At 49.8% G+C, this 14,172-nt stretch overlaps 1 protein-coding gene across 1 annotated transcript in view; it reads left to right on the top strand.

Moving 5' to 3' along the window:
* Positions 1-1,961: 1,961 nt before the first annotated feature.
* Positions 1,962-14,172, top strand: part of LOC311508415 (A-type voltage-gated potassium channel KCND2-like) — a gene marked incomplete at its 5' end in the record, with an annotated part of 33,162 nt that continues 20,951 nt past the window's right edge. The window contains one exon of the mRNA XM_084573158.1: positions 1,962-3,073. Coding sequence (XP_084429284.1) covers positions 1,962-3,073 — 1,112 coding nt within the window. The remainder of the gene's footprint in view (positions 3,074-14,172) is intronic.

The following is a 14,172-nucleotide window of genomic DNA, read 5'->3' on the forward strand; positions in this document are numbered from 1 at the left end:
GATGATGATGATGATGATGATGATGATGATGATGATGATGATGATGATGGTCAGTGACATGTCTGAATGACCTTTGACCTCTGACTGTCTCCTTTGAGCCAATCAGAGGCTCAAAGGAGGGGCTCAGGGGTGGAGGGGGTCCTGGGTGGAGTGGGTCCTAGGGTGGAGTGGGTCATGGGTGGAGTGGGTCATGGGTGGAGGGGGTCCTGGGTGGAGGGGGTCCTGGGTGGAGTGGGTACTAGGGTGGAGGGGGTCATGGGTGGAGGGGGTCCTGGGTGGAGGGGGTCCTGGGTGGAGGGGGCCCTAGGTGGAGGGGGTCATGGGTGGAGGGGGTCCTGGGTGGAGGGGCTCAGGGGTGGAGGGGGTCCTGGGTGGAGGGGGCCCTGGGTGGAGTGGGTCATGGGTGGAGGGGGTCCTGGGTGGAGTGGGTACTAGGGTGGAGGGGGTCATGGGTGGAGGGGGTCCTAGGGTGGAGGGGGTCATGGGTGGAGGGGGTCCTGGGTGGAGGGGGTCATGGGTGGAGGGGGTCCTAGGGTGGAGGGGGTCCTAGGGTGGAGGGGGTCATGGGTGGAGGGGGTCCTGGGTGGAGGGGCCCTGGGTGGAGGGGGCCCTAGGTGGAGGGGGTCCTGGGTGGAGGGGCTCAGGGGTGGAGGGGGTCCTGGGTGGAGGGGGTCCTGGGTGGAGGGGGTCATGGGTGGAGGGGGTCAGGGGTGGAGGGGGTCCTGGGTGGAGGGGGCCCTGGGTGGAGGGGGTCCTGGGTGGAGGGGCCCTGGGTGGAGGGGGTCCTGGGTGGAGGGGGCCCTGGGTGGAGGGGTTCAACCTCTCATCTAATAAACATGAGCTGTCAATCAAACATATTGATTGACAGCTCAGTGATGAGTGTTTCAGTCAAGTCCAGGACAGGTCCGACTGCAGGCCCGTAACCATGGCAACGCCAGCATCCCATGGATCCTCAGTGTGGTGGTCTGGACCAGAACTCTAGACTCACAGGAACCAGGAGGTCAAAGGTCAAAGGACAGTCTGATCCTGACGAGTCAAACGTGTTCAGTTGTCCTCCACCATGATGATGATGATGATGATGATGATGATGATGATGATGATGACAGCTGACCCTTAATGAGACAGAGACAGAGACGAGGACGTCAGTCATCCAGGTTTGTCCAAAAATGTTCTGGACGTTTATTTACAGTTTAATGATCAAACCTTCATCTGGTGGCCCCTAGAAGGGCCCTGAGCCTTATGTTGGTTCCCAGTGAAACACCAGTTTACAGAACCTCTGACCTTTAACCTCCAGAGTCTCTTCTTCTTCAGTCTTTTCTGAACATAAAGAGGAGCAGAGAGGAGGAGGAGCGGCACCTCCTGCAGCTCCCGTTACACCTCACGTGAACCAGGACCGGTTTGTTAAACCTCACGAGTAAAACAGCTTCTGGTCGGTGGGTTCCTTCAGAGACACGCCCCCAACAAGGGGGAGGGGGGGTGAGGAGGGAGGGAGAGAGAGAGAGAGAGAGAGAGAGGAGTTTCCGCCTCACTCTCTCCAGCACCTGTGTGACCGCAGAACGCGTCGCTGCGGCCGTTTCTTTTCCCGTTTCGCTTCCGTTCGCTTCGGTTCGGTTCGCCGAGGAGTTCGTCTCCGCCGACCGACCTCCTCCTCTCCGCAGCGGGACCTCAGTGCGGGACCAACCCGGGCAGAGGGAGCCTCCAGCGGGGAGCCCCGGAGCGGAGCATGCCTGCAGCGGCTCCCGGTGTTCGTGGAGGACTTGTTGCAGAGAGGAGAAGAAGAACCGGAACCGGAGCTCCGTGAAAGTGGACCGTGGAGAGTTTGAGCGGCTCAGAGTTAGTTTGAGTCTTTCCTCCGGTCGTGCGTAAATCTCTCTCCTCCTTCCACCGCTCTCCTCCCGGATGTCCTCCTCCCCTCGCTCCGTCTGAGCCTCCGTCCTCCTCCGCAGAGCTCCGGGAGCAGCATGGCAGCGGGAGCCGCCGCCTGGCTGCCGTTCGCCCGCGCGGCGGCCATCGGTTGGATGCCGGTGGCCGCCGCGCCCATGCCGGTGCCGCTGAAGGAGAAGCGGCGCGGCCAGGACGCGCTGATCGTCCTGAACGTGAGCGGCACAAAGTTCCAGACGTGGCGGGACACGCTGGAGCGGTACCCGGACACCCTGCTGGGCAGCTCGGAGCGGGACTTCTTCTTCCACGAGGACAGCAACGAGTACTTCTTCGACCGCGACCCGGACATCTTCCGCCACATCCTCAACTTCTACCGCACCGGGAAGCTGCACTACCCGCGGCAGGAGTGCATCTCCGCGTACGACGAGGAGCTGTCGTTCTTCGGTATCATCCCGGAGATCATCGGGGACTGCTGCTACGAGGAGTACAAGGACCGGCGGCGCGAGAACCAGGAGCGCATCCAGGACGACGAGGACATGGACACGAACAACGAGCCGGTGCCCGCGGACCTGAGCCTCCGTGAGTCCATGTGGCGGGCCTTCGAGAACCCGCACACCTCCACCATGGCGCTGGTCTTCTACTACGTCACCGGCTTCTTCATCGCGGTGTCGGTTCTGGCGAACGTGGCGGAGACGGTGCCGTGCGGCGCCGCGCCGAACCGCGTCAAGGAGATGTCGTGCGGGGAGCGGTACGCGCTGGCGTTCTTCTGCCTGGACACCGCGTGCGTCATGATCTTCACGGTGGAGTACCTACTGCGCATGCTCGCAGCGCCGAGCCGCTACAAGTTCGTGAAGAGCGTGATGTCGGTGATCGACGTGGTGGCCATCATGCCGTACTACATCGGCCTGGTGATGACGGACAACGAGGACGTCAGCGGCGCCTTCGTCACGCTGCGCGTCTTCCGGGTCTTCCGGATTTTCAAGTTCTCGCGACACTCTGCGGGACTTCGTATCCTCGGCTACACGCTGAAGAGCTGCGCCTCGGAGCTGGGCTTCCTGCTCTTCTCCCTCACCATGGCCATCATCATCTTCGCCACCGTCATGTTCTACGCCGAGAAGGGTTCCTCCGCCAGCAAGTTCACCAGCATCCCCGCCGCCTTCTGGTACACCATCGTCACCATGACAACGCTGGGGTAAGGCCTGCTCTGTCTGTGTGTCTGTGTGTGTGTGGGAGGCAGAAAAGGGGCGTGTCTTAGGCTCCAAAAATGGGCGGAGTCTAAGGAAGGAAGCGTGTTTCATTGATTTTAGTTTCAGCTGCTGAGATTTGGGTGTTTCTTCTTCGGTGGTTAATAAACTCGTAACTCAGAGTTTCCTGCTGAAAGTCTGAAGTTGGATTATTAACATTGTTCAGATTATTGAACCCAGTCAGTCTGAGTTCTGTTCCAGTCCAAATACCTGGACGTGTCCCGTGTGGACTTGGTACAGAAAAGGTTTCCCAGAATGCATTTCACTTACAGAATTACCATTAGTGGTTGTGAACAGGAAGTAGAGAGACATGTGACTGGAAGGATTATTATTCACCTCTTGTCAGTCTTGTCTTTCTGTAGCTCTGTTCCTGAACATTTAAATCAGAGTTTATATCATTCGAGCTCAGACGTGAGACCAGACGTTAAAAACGTTAAAAACGTTAAAACGGTTAAAAAGTTTCATCTCATGACATCATTCACTTTTCACCAACGTTTAGAAAACTAGTTTCTCCAGAGGTGATTTGTTGTCCCTGACTGAACCAGGAAATAGTCTCCATGGTGACCACTGGTCCAGGTCTCAGGTCTCTCTGGTCCAGGTCTCTCTGGTCCAGGTCTCAGGTCTCTCTGGTCCAGGTCTCTCTGGTCCATGGATCATTGTGTTCAGCTCTAAATAAACCTGGTTCTTCTCCAGATGAGTCAGAAAGTGTAAACTTCAATCTGAATATTGTTCCAGAGTCGTGTCCGTGCTCCGTTTAGACAGAAAATATCTGAAATCACTGATGGAAACTTCTTCTTCTTCTTCTTCTTCTTCTTCTTCTTCTATGAATCTAATAACCTCTGGTTTCTACTTTACTTCTCTTCCTGGTTTCATGTTTCATAGATTAAAAGACCAAAGGTGAATTTTACTGGTTTAACATTTAAGTTGAAAATCAAACCAACTCTTATTTATTTATGTAGTTTTTATTTTAGAGTCTAAAACCAAACTCTGACTGACTATAATCTCTTCAATAGTTTCTTCTTCTACTGAGTCATAAACTGTCTGAGGAGGAGTTGGGCCCTGGGGGGACCCTGGGGGGACCCTGGGGGGGCCTGGGGGGCCCATGTTTGTGTGTGAGGCCAGAAGGAGTTCCTCCAGTGTCACATGTTGAAGCGTGTGTCATGTTTCTCTGGTTTCAGCTCAGTGACCTGACGACACGCCAACACAAACACACACATGTATTATTTAGTCATATGACCTCCAGCTGCTACAGAGACACCGTCCTGGTTCTGCTCTCTGATTGGTTCAGAGCCTCTTTAATGATCTCCAGCTGCTACAGACTGCTTCACCTGACACAGACACCGTCCTGGTTCTGCTCTCTGATTGGTTCATCTGAAGCTCAGTGCGGCGTCTCCAGCTCCAGCTGACTCTCAGCTGATTCCACGCTGGTCACACAGGTGGAGCTGAAGCTAACGGCAGCTAGCATGTCTTTCACGTCTTGTATAGTTTCAGGTTAGCTTGAGTGGAGTAGCATGAGCTAGGACCACTAGCATTAGCCAGCAGCTAACAACACAACGTAGCCTAGCTTGGAAGCCTTAGCTAGCTCGATAGTGTTTAACAACCAGGTGTCACATCAATGAAGCTAATTCAACAGTGGAGCTAAAGCTAAAGGCTAGCTACCTGTGAGGACACCTACCTGTCAATCAAAGTAACCACACCCCTTTAATGGAACTGAACAACGGATCCAGGTATCACACCTGTAGAACCTGAGGAGCTGTTCTGACTCTTCACCTCCTTCCTCCTCCTCCACCTCCTCCACCTCCTCCACCTCCTCCTCCTCTTCCTCCTCTTCCTCCTCCTCCTCCACCTCCTCCTCCTCTCTTCCTCCTCTTCCTCCTCCACTTCCTCCTCCACCTCCTCCTCCCCTTCCTCCTCCTCCTCCTCCACTTCCTCCTCCACCTCTTCCTCCTCTCTTCCTCCTCCTCCTCCTCTTCCACTTCCTCCTCCTCCTCCTCTTCCACCTCCTCCTCCTCCTCCTCCTCCTCCTCTCTTCCTACACTTCCTCCTTCTCCTCCTCCTCCTCTCTTCCTACACTTCCTCCTTCTCCTCCTCCTCCTCTCTTCCTACACCTCCTCCTCCTCCTCCTCCTCCTCCTCCTCCTCCTCTCTGTGTGTGATGATGGGCCGTTAAGGCAGCTAATTAAATTAACTCGTTAGCAGCAGTGAACACACGCCGTGGTTCCTCTAATGACTCTAATGATCTCGTTAATGAAGCCACGCTGAGGAGCAGCCGAGCAGAGGAGATGTCGGCGACTCGTCTCAGAACGACGATCCTGTTTAATCTGAAGTGATCACGTTAACGAGGCGGCCGCCGCTTCCTCTGGACGACAGACAATTAGAGCAGAGAAGAAGAAGAAGAAATTATCTTTTATCAGAAACTTTTAGTATTTCTACCATCGGGGTTATTTTCTATTTAGATCAAAGATCTGACGCTTACATCCAGTTTATAAGACGTGTCCTGAACGAGACCAAGTCTGAGGACAGAGTTTGATTAGACGTCCAGCTCTAACGCTGAGTTACGGCCTCTCTCATTGTTTTTAAATAATTTTTTTGTGCACATTTTGTTGACTCATAAAAACTCATAAAGTCATCTGGCTGCTTTTCTTTGCATTAAGGTCAATAAACGTAGAAATAATCTGAACGTTTGACAGAATAAGAAATAAAACCGTCCTCCAGACGTAAAGCTTTTACTAAATAAATAACCTGCTAACAAACTGGGTGTTAGCGTCCGTTAGCAGTGGTTAGCATCGCAGCATGAAGCGTCCGCTGCATGTTAGCTTCATTAGCTTCATTAGCTTCATTAGCTCTATGAGAGGATGAATGATACACATGTCACTCTATGGAGGCTAATTAATGACAGAATGTAGTAAAAACATCCTCCCTCCGTCCTCCCTCCGTCCTCCCTCCGTCCTCCTCCCGTCCTCCTCCCGTCCTCCCCTCCGCCCACCCCGTCCTCCCCCCTAACCTACCCCCGTCCTCCCTCCGTCCACCCCCCTGTCCTCCCCCTGTCGTCCCCCTGTCCTCCCCCCGTCCTCCCCTCTTAGTGACGAGTCAGCCTAAACTGAATGGAGAACAGTTTCCGTGAGTCTTTCAGACTCCAGAGATGAAATAACAGAGAGAGTCGGGTTCATTGATCTGAGGCTGAATATCAATGATGGAGAGATCAATACGCTGCCGTTCAGCTGCAGGAAGAAGAAGAAGAAGGGGAAGAAGAAGAAGAAGCTGCAGCCGACCTCAGAGAAACTCTTTGTGGGATTAAAGATCAGCTGACGTCAGCTGACGACCACTCGGTCTGAAGGAGGGAATGAATCTTTCTCCTCAGTCTGACGGCTCGACTTTATCTCTGGTACCGTGAAGGAGGGAGGTTCTGATCGGTATCAGGGTCGGTCCAGGTCTAAGTACCATGAAGGAGGGAGGTTCTGATCGGTATCAGGGTCGGTCCAGGTCTTAGTACCGTGAAGGAGGGAGGTTCTGATCGGTGTCGGGGTCGGTCCAGGTCTTAGTACCGTGAAGGAGGGAGGTTCTGATCAGTATCAGGGTCGGTCCAGGTCTTAATAAAATCTGACAGAAACTAAACCACGTCCATGTAGCGTCACTGCTACTTCAGGTTCAAAGCTGCCAACTGTCCCAGAAGAAGAAGGAGGAGCTCCAGGTGTCTACATCCGTCCCATTAAATCAGCTGATTGTTGTCGTGGTGTCATGTCTTGAGGAGACGATCTTTGTTCTGGATCAAGCCGTAAACTCTGAGACCTCAGGTATATCCAGGCCTCGTGTCTCCTCAGGACTCCTCAGGTTTCTGTGTGATGTGATCTCTGGGTTAGGTCACATGTCTGCACCTGCTTGACATGTGACCTGTGACTCCGCCCCTCTAACACACCTGAACAGAGGGGGGACATGTGAAGAACACGTGTGCTGCTGCCAGGACAGTGTTCATGAATGTTTGATCAGCTCAGACTCATTCAGACAGACTCGCTGAGGATCATGGGTAGTGTAGTTTGGATGAGGAGTAGAGGTTCTGGTGGTGGTAACCATGGTAACCTCTACTAATCATCATCAGGTGTGGGACAGAAACATGGAGGTAGAAAAACAAGATGAACCAAGATGGAATCTATGTGGACAGAGACGATGGAGACGTGGAGACATCTTGGTTGTCTTCTGAGACATTCAGGACATGGAGGAGGAGGACATGGAGGAAGACATGGAGGAGGAGACATGGAGGAGGACATACTATTTACGTTAGAAGATCTTAGAAGACATTAGGAGAACGTTAGAAGATCTTAGAAGACATAAGGAGGACATTAGAAGATGTTAGAAGACATTAGGGGGACGTTAGAAGATGCTAGAAGACATTAGGAGGACGTTAGAAGACGTTAGAAGACATTAGGAGGACGTTAGAAGACGTTAGAAGACGTTAGGAGGACGTTAGAAGAAATTAGGAGGACGTTAGAAGATCTTAGAAGACATTAGGAGGACGTTAGAAGACATTAGCAGGATGTTAGAAGATTTTAGAAGACATTAGGAGGACATTAGAAGATGTTAGAAGACATTAGCAGGACGTTAGAAGATCTTAGAAGACATTAGGAGGACGTTAGAAGACGTTAGAAGACATTAGGAGGACGTTAGAAGATCTTAGAAGACATTAGGAGGACGTTCGAAGACGTTAGAAGACATTAGGAGGACGTTAGAAGACGTTAGAAGACATTAGCAGGACGTTAGAAGATCTTAGAAGACATTAGGAGGACGATAGAAGACGTGAGAAGACATTAGGAGGACGTTACAAGACATTAGGAGGACGTTCGAAGACGTTAGAAGACATTAGCAGGACGTTAGAAGATGTTAAAAGGACGTTAAGAGGACTTTAGGGGACGCTAAGAGGATGTTAAGAGGACAAAAACCTAAAAGCTTGTAGAGAAGAAGAACGACTGAAGCTCTGTGAAGTCAGACAGGAAGTAGTCGCCTCCAGGGATCAGTGGTGGTGCGTTCAGGTGTTCAGGTAGGATCAGCGGTGGTGCGTTCAGGTGTTCAGGTGGGATCAGCGGTGGTGCATTCAGGTGTTCAGGTGGGATCAGTGGTGGTGCGTTCAGGCGTTCAGGTGGGATCAGCGGTGGTGCGTTCAGGTTTGATCAGCGGTGGTGCGTTCAGGCGTTCAGGTTTGATCAGTGGTGGTGCGTTCAGGTGGGATCAGTGGTGGTGCGTTCAGGTGGGATCAGCGGTGGTGCGTTCAGGTGTTCAGGTGGGATCAGTGGTGGTGCGTTCAGGTGGGATCAGTGGTGGTGCATTCAGGTGGGATCAGTGGTGGTGCGTTCAGGTTTGATCAGTGGTGGTGCGTTCAGGCGTTCAGGTGGGATCAGTGGTGGTGCGTTCAGGTGGGATCAGTGGTGGTGCGTTCAGGTTTGATCAGCGGTGGTGCGTTCAGGCGTTCAGGTGGGATCAGTGGTGGTGCGTTCAGGCGTTCAGGTGGGATCAGTGGTGGTGCGTTCAGGTGGGATCAGTGGTGGTGCGTTCAGGTGGGATCAGCGGTGGTGCATTCAGGTGGGATCAGTGGTGGTGCGTTCAGGTGGGATCAGTGGTGGTGCGTTCAGGTGGGATCAGCGGTGGTGCGTTCAGGTGTTCAGGTGGGATCAGTGGTGGTGCGTTCAGGTGGGATCAGTGGTGGTGCATTCAGGTGGGATCAGTGGTGGTGCGTTCAGGTGGGATCAGCGGTGGTGCGTTCAGGTGGGATCAGCGGTGGTGCGTTCAGGTGGGATCAGCGGTGGTGCGTTCAGGTGGGATCAGTGGTGGTGCGTTCAGGTTTGATCAGCGGTGGTGCGTTCAGGCGTTCAGGTGGGATCAGTGGTGGTGCGTTCAGGCGTTCAGGTGGGATCAGCGGTGGTGCGTTCAGGTGGGATCAGCGGTGGTGCGTTCAGGTGTTCAGGTGGGATCAGTGGTGGTGCGTTCAGGTGGGATCAGTGGTGGTGCGTTCAGGTGGGATCAGCGGTGGTGCGTTCAGGTGCAGCCTTGTCGTGGGGCCACGGAGCCTCTGCAGCGTTCAGCCTGTTAACGGGACGTGTTTGTTCCAGTGAAGAGGTTTGATGGATGAAGGACGAGAAGAGACTTTATGATGTTTTTCTCATTAGGACAGAAACTCCCTCGACGCTGCGACACCAGCGTGAATCCATTAAGATCAGAAACGATTTCTCTTTATGGTCCACGGACAGAATCAGATCCTGATCGGGGGGGAGAGAGGGGGGGAGAGAGGGGAGGAGGGGGGGGGAGGGGGAGGAGTGATGGATGGATGATGGGTGGTGGAATAAACATTACATCCTTCATCTATAAACTCTACTGGTCATTAGAAACACAAACTGGTCCAGAGACGTTAAAGGAGTGGATGTTTAAGAGACGAAGGGCGAGCCCTGAGGATGATGATGGTCTGGTAGATGCTTCTATTTCTGGGTTTTAATCTGAATAAAACCTCATTTGTTCGTCCAGAGAAAGACTCCGATGTGAATGAGGCTAAAAATACTGAAGCAGCTGCTGCTGAAGCTTCTTCTCCTGAAAGACTGCAGCACAAAAGAGCTTTGTCCTCTGAGGGACAGGAAGTAGAACGTAGAGCTGAAACTACATTATCATTATTATTATTATTATCTCTGTCTTCAGGATGAACAACTAACGTCTCTATGTTCTGATACAGACCATAATAATCTATATTAATAATCATTAATATCTAATATCTATAAATAAATACAGATTCTACTTCAATGAGTAGAAACGACTGGAACCTGATCACCAGCTATGATGTAACCTGGACACCTGGAGGATCAGTGGAGCTCACCTGTTCAACACACACACACACACACACACACACACACACACACACCTCCACCTGTCCGTTGTGTAACACGACTCCTCTCAGTCTGTTTCTCTGAGCTCAAATATTTACTGAGGGAAGAAAACTCATCGTTGTTCTTTATCTGGAAACCACAGAAGAAGAACTTCCTGTTTATGGCTCACTGCAGCAGGTAGAACCTCCAAGTAGAACCTCCAGATGGTTCTAAAGGCCATGAGGGATCAGGTCTTTAGATGGTTGTGGTGGTCATTAGAAGGTTCTGTGGTCTTAAGGAAGTTCTGGTGTTCTTCAGAAGGTTCTGGAGGTCCTGTGGTTCTGGTTGTGTGAGGAGGAGTCTGGACGGTCAGACGTGTCGTGGAGGTTCATGTTTTAATACTGACAACTACTTCCTGGTCTCTTAGGCCGACTCTAGTCTCCTCCTATCAGCTGGTCTCCTCCTATCAGCTGGTCTCCTGGTTCTGTAGAACCGTCCGTCACGTGTTCCTCGGCGTGTTTGCGTAGAGCGGCAGAGCGTGAACTGTAAACGTGGCGCCATGGTTACCGGGTGCTGCTGCTAGGAGACCATCGTCAAGGTGACCTGGGAGCTGCCGGGGTCAACGACCTGAGAGAGACGACATCCATCACACACCTGGATCAGTGTGGACTAGTGAGGACGCTCATTAACATAATTTATTCACAGAGACTTTTAGTTGCGGCGATGAATCATCCTGAACATGTGACGGATGAATAACTGAGTCTAAATGTGGAAACACCTCATCTACCACAGTCTATGTTTAAGTTTGGTTTCCACGGCGATCACATCTGGATTTTCCTCCATCATCTGCATCATTAAGTTTTCACACTGCCGTCCACTTCATTAGGTACACCATGAACACATTCACTGGTGTGAAACGTTTTAGATTCTTTTAAAGTAAAACACAAAAAACAAGCTGATTTATTTTCTTTATTAACTTTATATCTTCCAGCTCGTTACCTGGAAACTTTCCTCTAATGTTGCTGCTAATTAACTGAATGTTTCCAACTAATGAACATCAGGTGGACGAACTGAACTGCAGCAGATTTCTCTTTAATTCTTAATAAAACGAGTCAAACAAACATTTGATCTTTTATTAATAATTTGCTGCTGGACTCGTTGACGTGTTCATCATCAGGATCCTTGTTGTTTCTGTCCAGAGACGTTTCGTCAGGACGTCTTCAGACGGAGAAGACGTTGAACCCGATCGATAAAAACATCGTCAGAACCAGAAAAGAACCAGAAAAGAACCAGAGAACAGATCTGTCTTCTGAGAGAAACTCCACATTAAAAATAGAACAGAAGACGAACAAACATCAGGAATAAAACAGAGACGTGTCTTCATCGTGTCAAACATGACGTCAACGTCTCAGATCCTTCATATGTTAATCCACGGTTACCACGGTAACGTCATGTTAGGACACATTTGAAATGAACCTAGAGGAGATGTAAACACAGACACAGATTCATCCTCAGCTCAGTTCTAGGACAGAACCATGTGAGAGGCTGATGGATCAACTGGATGTTCACAAGTTTCTTCATCTTTACTCCTCGTTGGTTTCTTCTTCTTCTCTTTGTCAGCTTTGATGCTTCTTGGTTCTTGGTTCTTGGCTCAAGTTCTTCCTCTGCTTTCACTTCCTGGTCATGATAAAAGAATGTCTTCTTCTGTGGTTCCTGATCGATTCATCCTTCTCTTCCTACGTTCATCGCCATCCGTCGCTGATCCTCAGACGAACGGAGGACGACGTAATCAGTTCTCACTCTGAGAAATAAAACTTTGTGATCTGTTCAAGTTAGGGCTGAACGATACGTCTGAAACATGTATCACCATATCAGTCGATACCGATAATTATTGATTGTTTTTTTAACCTGTTCTACTCAGACTTCTCTACTGTGCTGAGCGGGAGCATGTCCACCACTACATCCGTTATTTCTTTATATCGCTCTGATGTTTTGTCGTATGGCTCTGCTGCCGTGTTCCTCTTCATCAGAGGTTTTGACTGACAGGGTCATAAAAATCCCGTCACTTTAATTCTTTTTAAATGATAACAATCACATATTCAATAGCATTTCATTTTCATTCATTTTTAATTAATATTCAGCAGCGGTGGAAAAAAAGATTCGGTTCATATAACCGGCGTCAAAGACGACTCAAGAATCATGAATCTAGAGTCGATTGAACCGGCTCAGTTGAGTCCTACCACGTTTGATTGATAATCAATAAACTGCTCCATTCAAACATCTTACATCTCACTCAGCAGAGAAACTAAACGTACTACCAGACTTGACCACTAGCAAACTGAGGCACTCAGACACTCACTCACTTACACACAACACGCAGAGAAATGAAACTTAACCGACTCATAACAGCTGCTCGTGGATCCCTGCTTAACCGAGAGTCAGCAGCCACTCACTGGGCCGGCAGATAACCAACTCTTAACCGACTCTTACACTAATCAAGAGAGACAAGAACCAATTAATGTGGTCACTCGCCACCAAGTTTGCAGACAACATCAGTCTGACTCTTGTCTGACTTAAAATAACCAAAATATTACCAAACTGGTGACGTGACCTTTCCCTTCTTATCTACAATTTCCTCTCGTGCTGTCTCACTCATATTCTCCTTTCACTCCACGCCGTTCTTTGTTATTGTCGTTATTGATGCCACCAACCTGGCTTAGCTGGGCCGTGATAGGTCGAGAGGCTAAAGCCCTTCCACTGCCTACATCCCCCAGAATGACTTCCTCTTTTTCTCTAACGGAGCTCAAGTGAAATTATCGAACATTCCATCCAGCGTATTTTCTATTGATATCGATCACGTGTCTATCGCGATAGATATCATTATCATTTTATCACCCAGCCCTGATCTATATCTATATATCTATATATCTATATTAATGAGGCCTCCGAGGTTCTGGTCCTGTTCTGGTTCTCTCAGATCAAAGATCTTGAGAACACGTTGAGAGCAGAGTGTTGTCGTTGCGCTGCAGCAGCTTTTATTGTTCCCTGGCTGCAGGGAGTCACAGAGAACTAAATGAGTCAAACAGGGAACGGGGGGGGGGGGGGGGGGTTTCCACGGCGACAGCAGCATCCCCCAGGCTCACCGCGGTGATTACCCGTTAATGCAATCATCCCAAATAAAGGATGAAGAGCTCAGAGCAGATCTGTTTCCTGGTTCTGGAGGATTGCAGGTCCAGGTCTTCCAGGAGTCTGATCAGGTTCAGGTTCTTGGTTCAGGTTCTTGGTTCAGGTTCTTGGTTCAGGAGGAGATGACAGACTGTAAATGTATGAAACCACTCGGATCTAGAATCAGAAAGATCATCATCAAACATCTTTTCTACAACGTTAACACAACGAGCCTCGAACATGATCACATGATCACATGATCACATGATCACACACTAACACGTCTCCACACAAACTGATTATTTAATCACCAACACGTCGCTCTGAGCTCGTTCACCGTCAGTGTTTAAGAAAATCAGGTGAAATATTATAAATCCACAGAAATTCTATTAAAGTAAATCTGAACTTTACTGAGAGTTCATCTGATCTCCAGTCTGCACAGACCACAGCTTCATGAAACACTCTCTGGTTCTTGGTTCTGGTTCTTGGTCCAGGTTGTTCTTTCCAAGCTTTACCTGGATGAAGAAACGTTTTTAGTTCATTTAAGTTAATTTTAGTCAAGATTTTACTCCCAAACAAACTAAACGTCATCCGACCAACCACATTAAACCTTTATAATAATAATAATAATAATAATGATATAAATGAGTAGTTCTGTCCTCTAGTGTGTTTGAAGGAGAGAATGAAGCCTAAACTCCAGTGAGGAGCAGCCGGTTGTTGTCAAAGTGTGAAAGTCAAAATGAACACGATCACAGATGGACCGAAGCATCATCATGGAGTCGAGTCGTTTCCATGGCGACTCCTCCTCCTCCTCCTCTTTAACCTGCTGAGGTCACATGACCTGCATCATGAGGCTGTTTATCAGTGAACGTCTCTCATTAGTTCAGACTGATGAGTCCCATCAGGTTCTTCTACAGCAGCAGCTTTAATGAAACTCTCCTTTTATTGCTTCTCTCCTTTTCTTTGTCTTGATGAATCATTGGCTTTAAGTTGATGCTGAGGATGAATCAGTGTTTGGTCTCCTCCGTCTCCTGAGGGAAATAT

The sequence above is a fragment of the Chelon labrosus genome, assembly GCF_963514085.1.
Source record: "Chelon labrosus genome assembly, chromosome: 23".
Classification (NCBI taxonomy): Eukaryota; Metazoa; Chordata; class Actinopteri; order Mugiliformes; family Mugilidae; genus Chelon; species Chelon labrosus.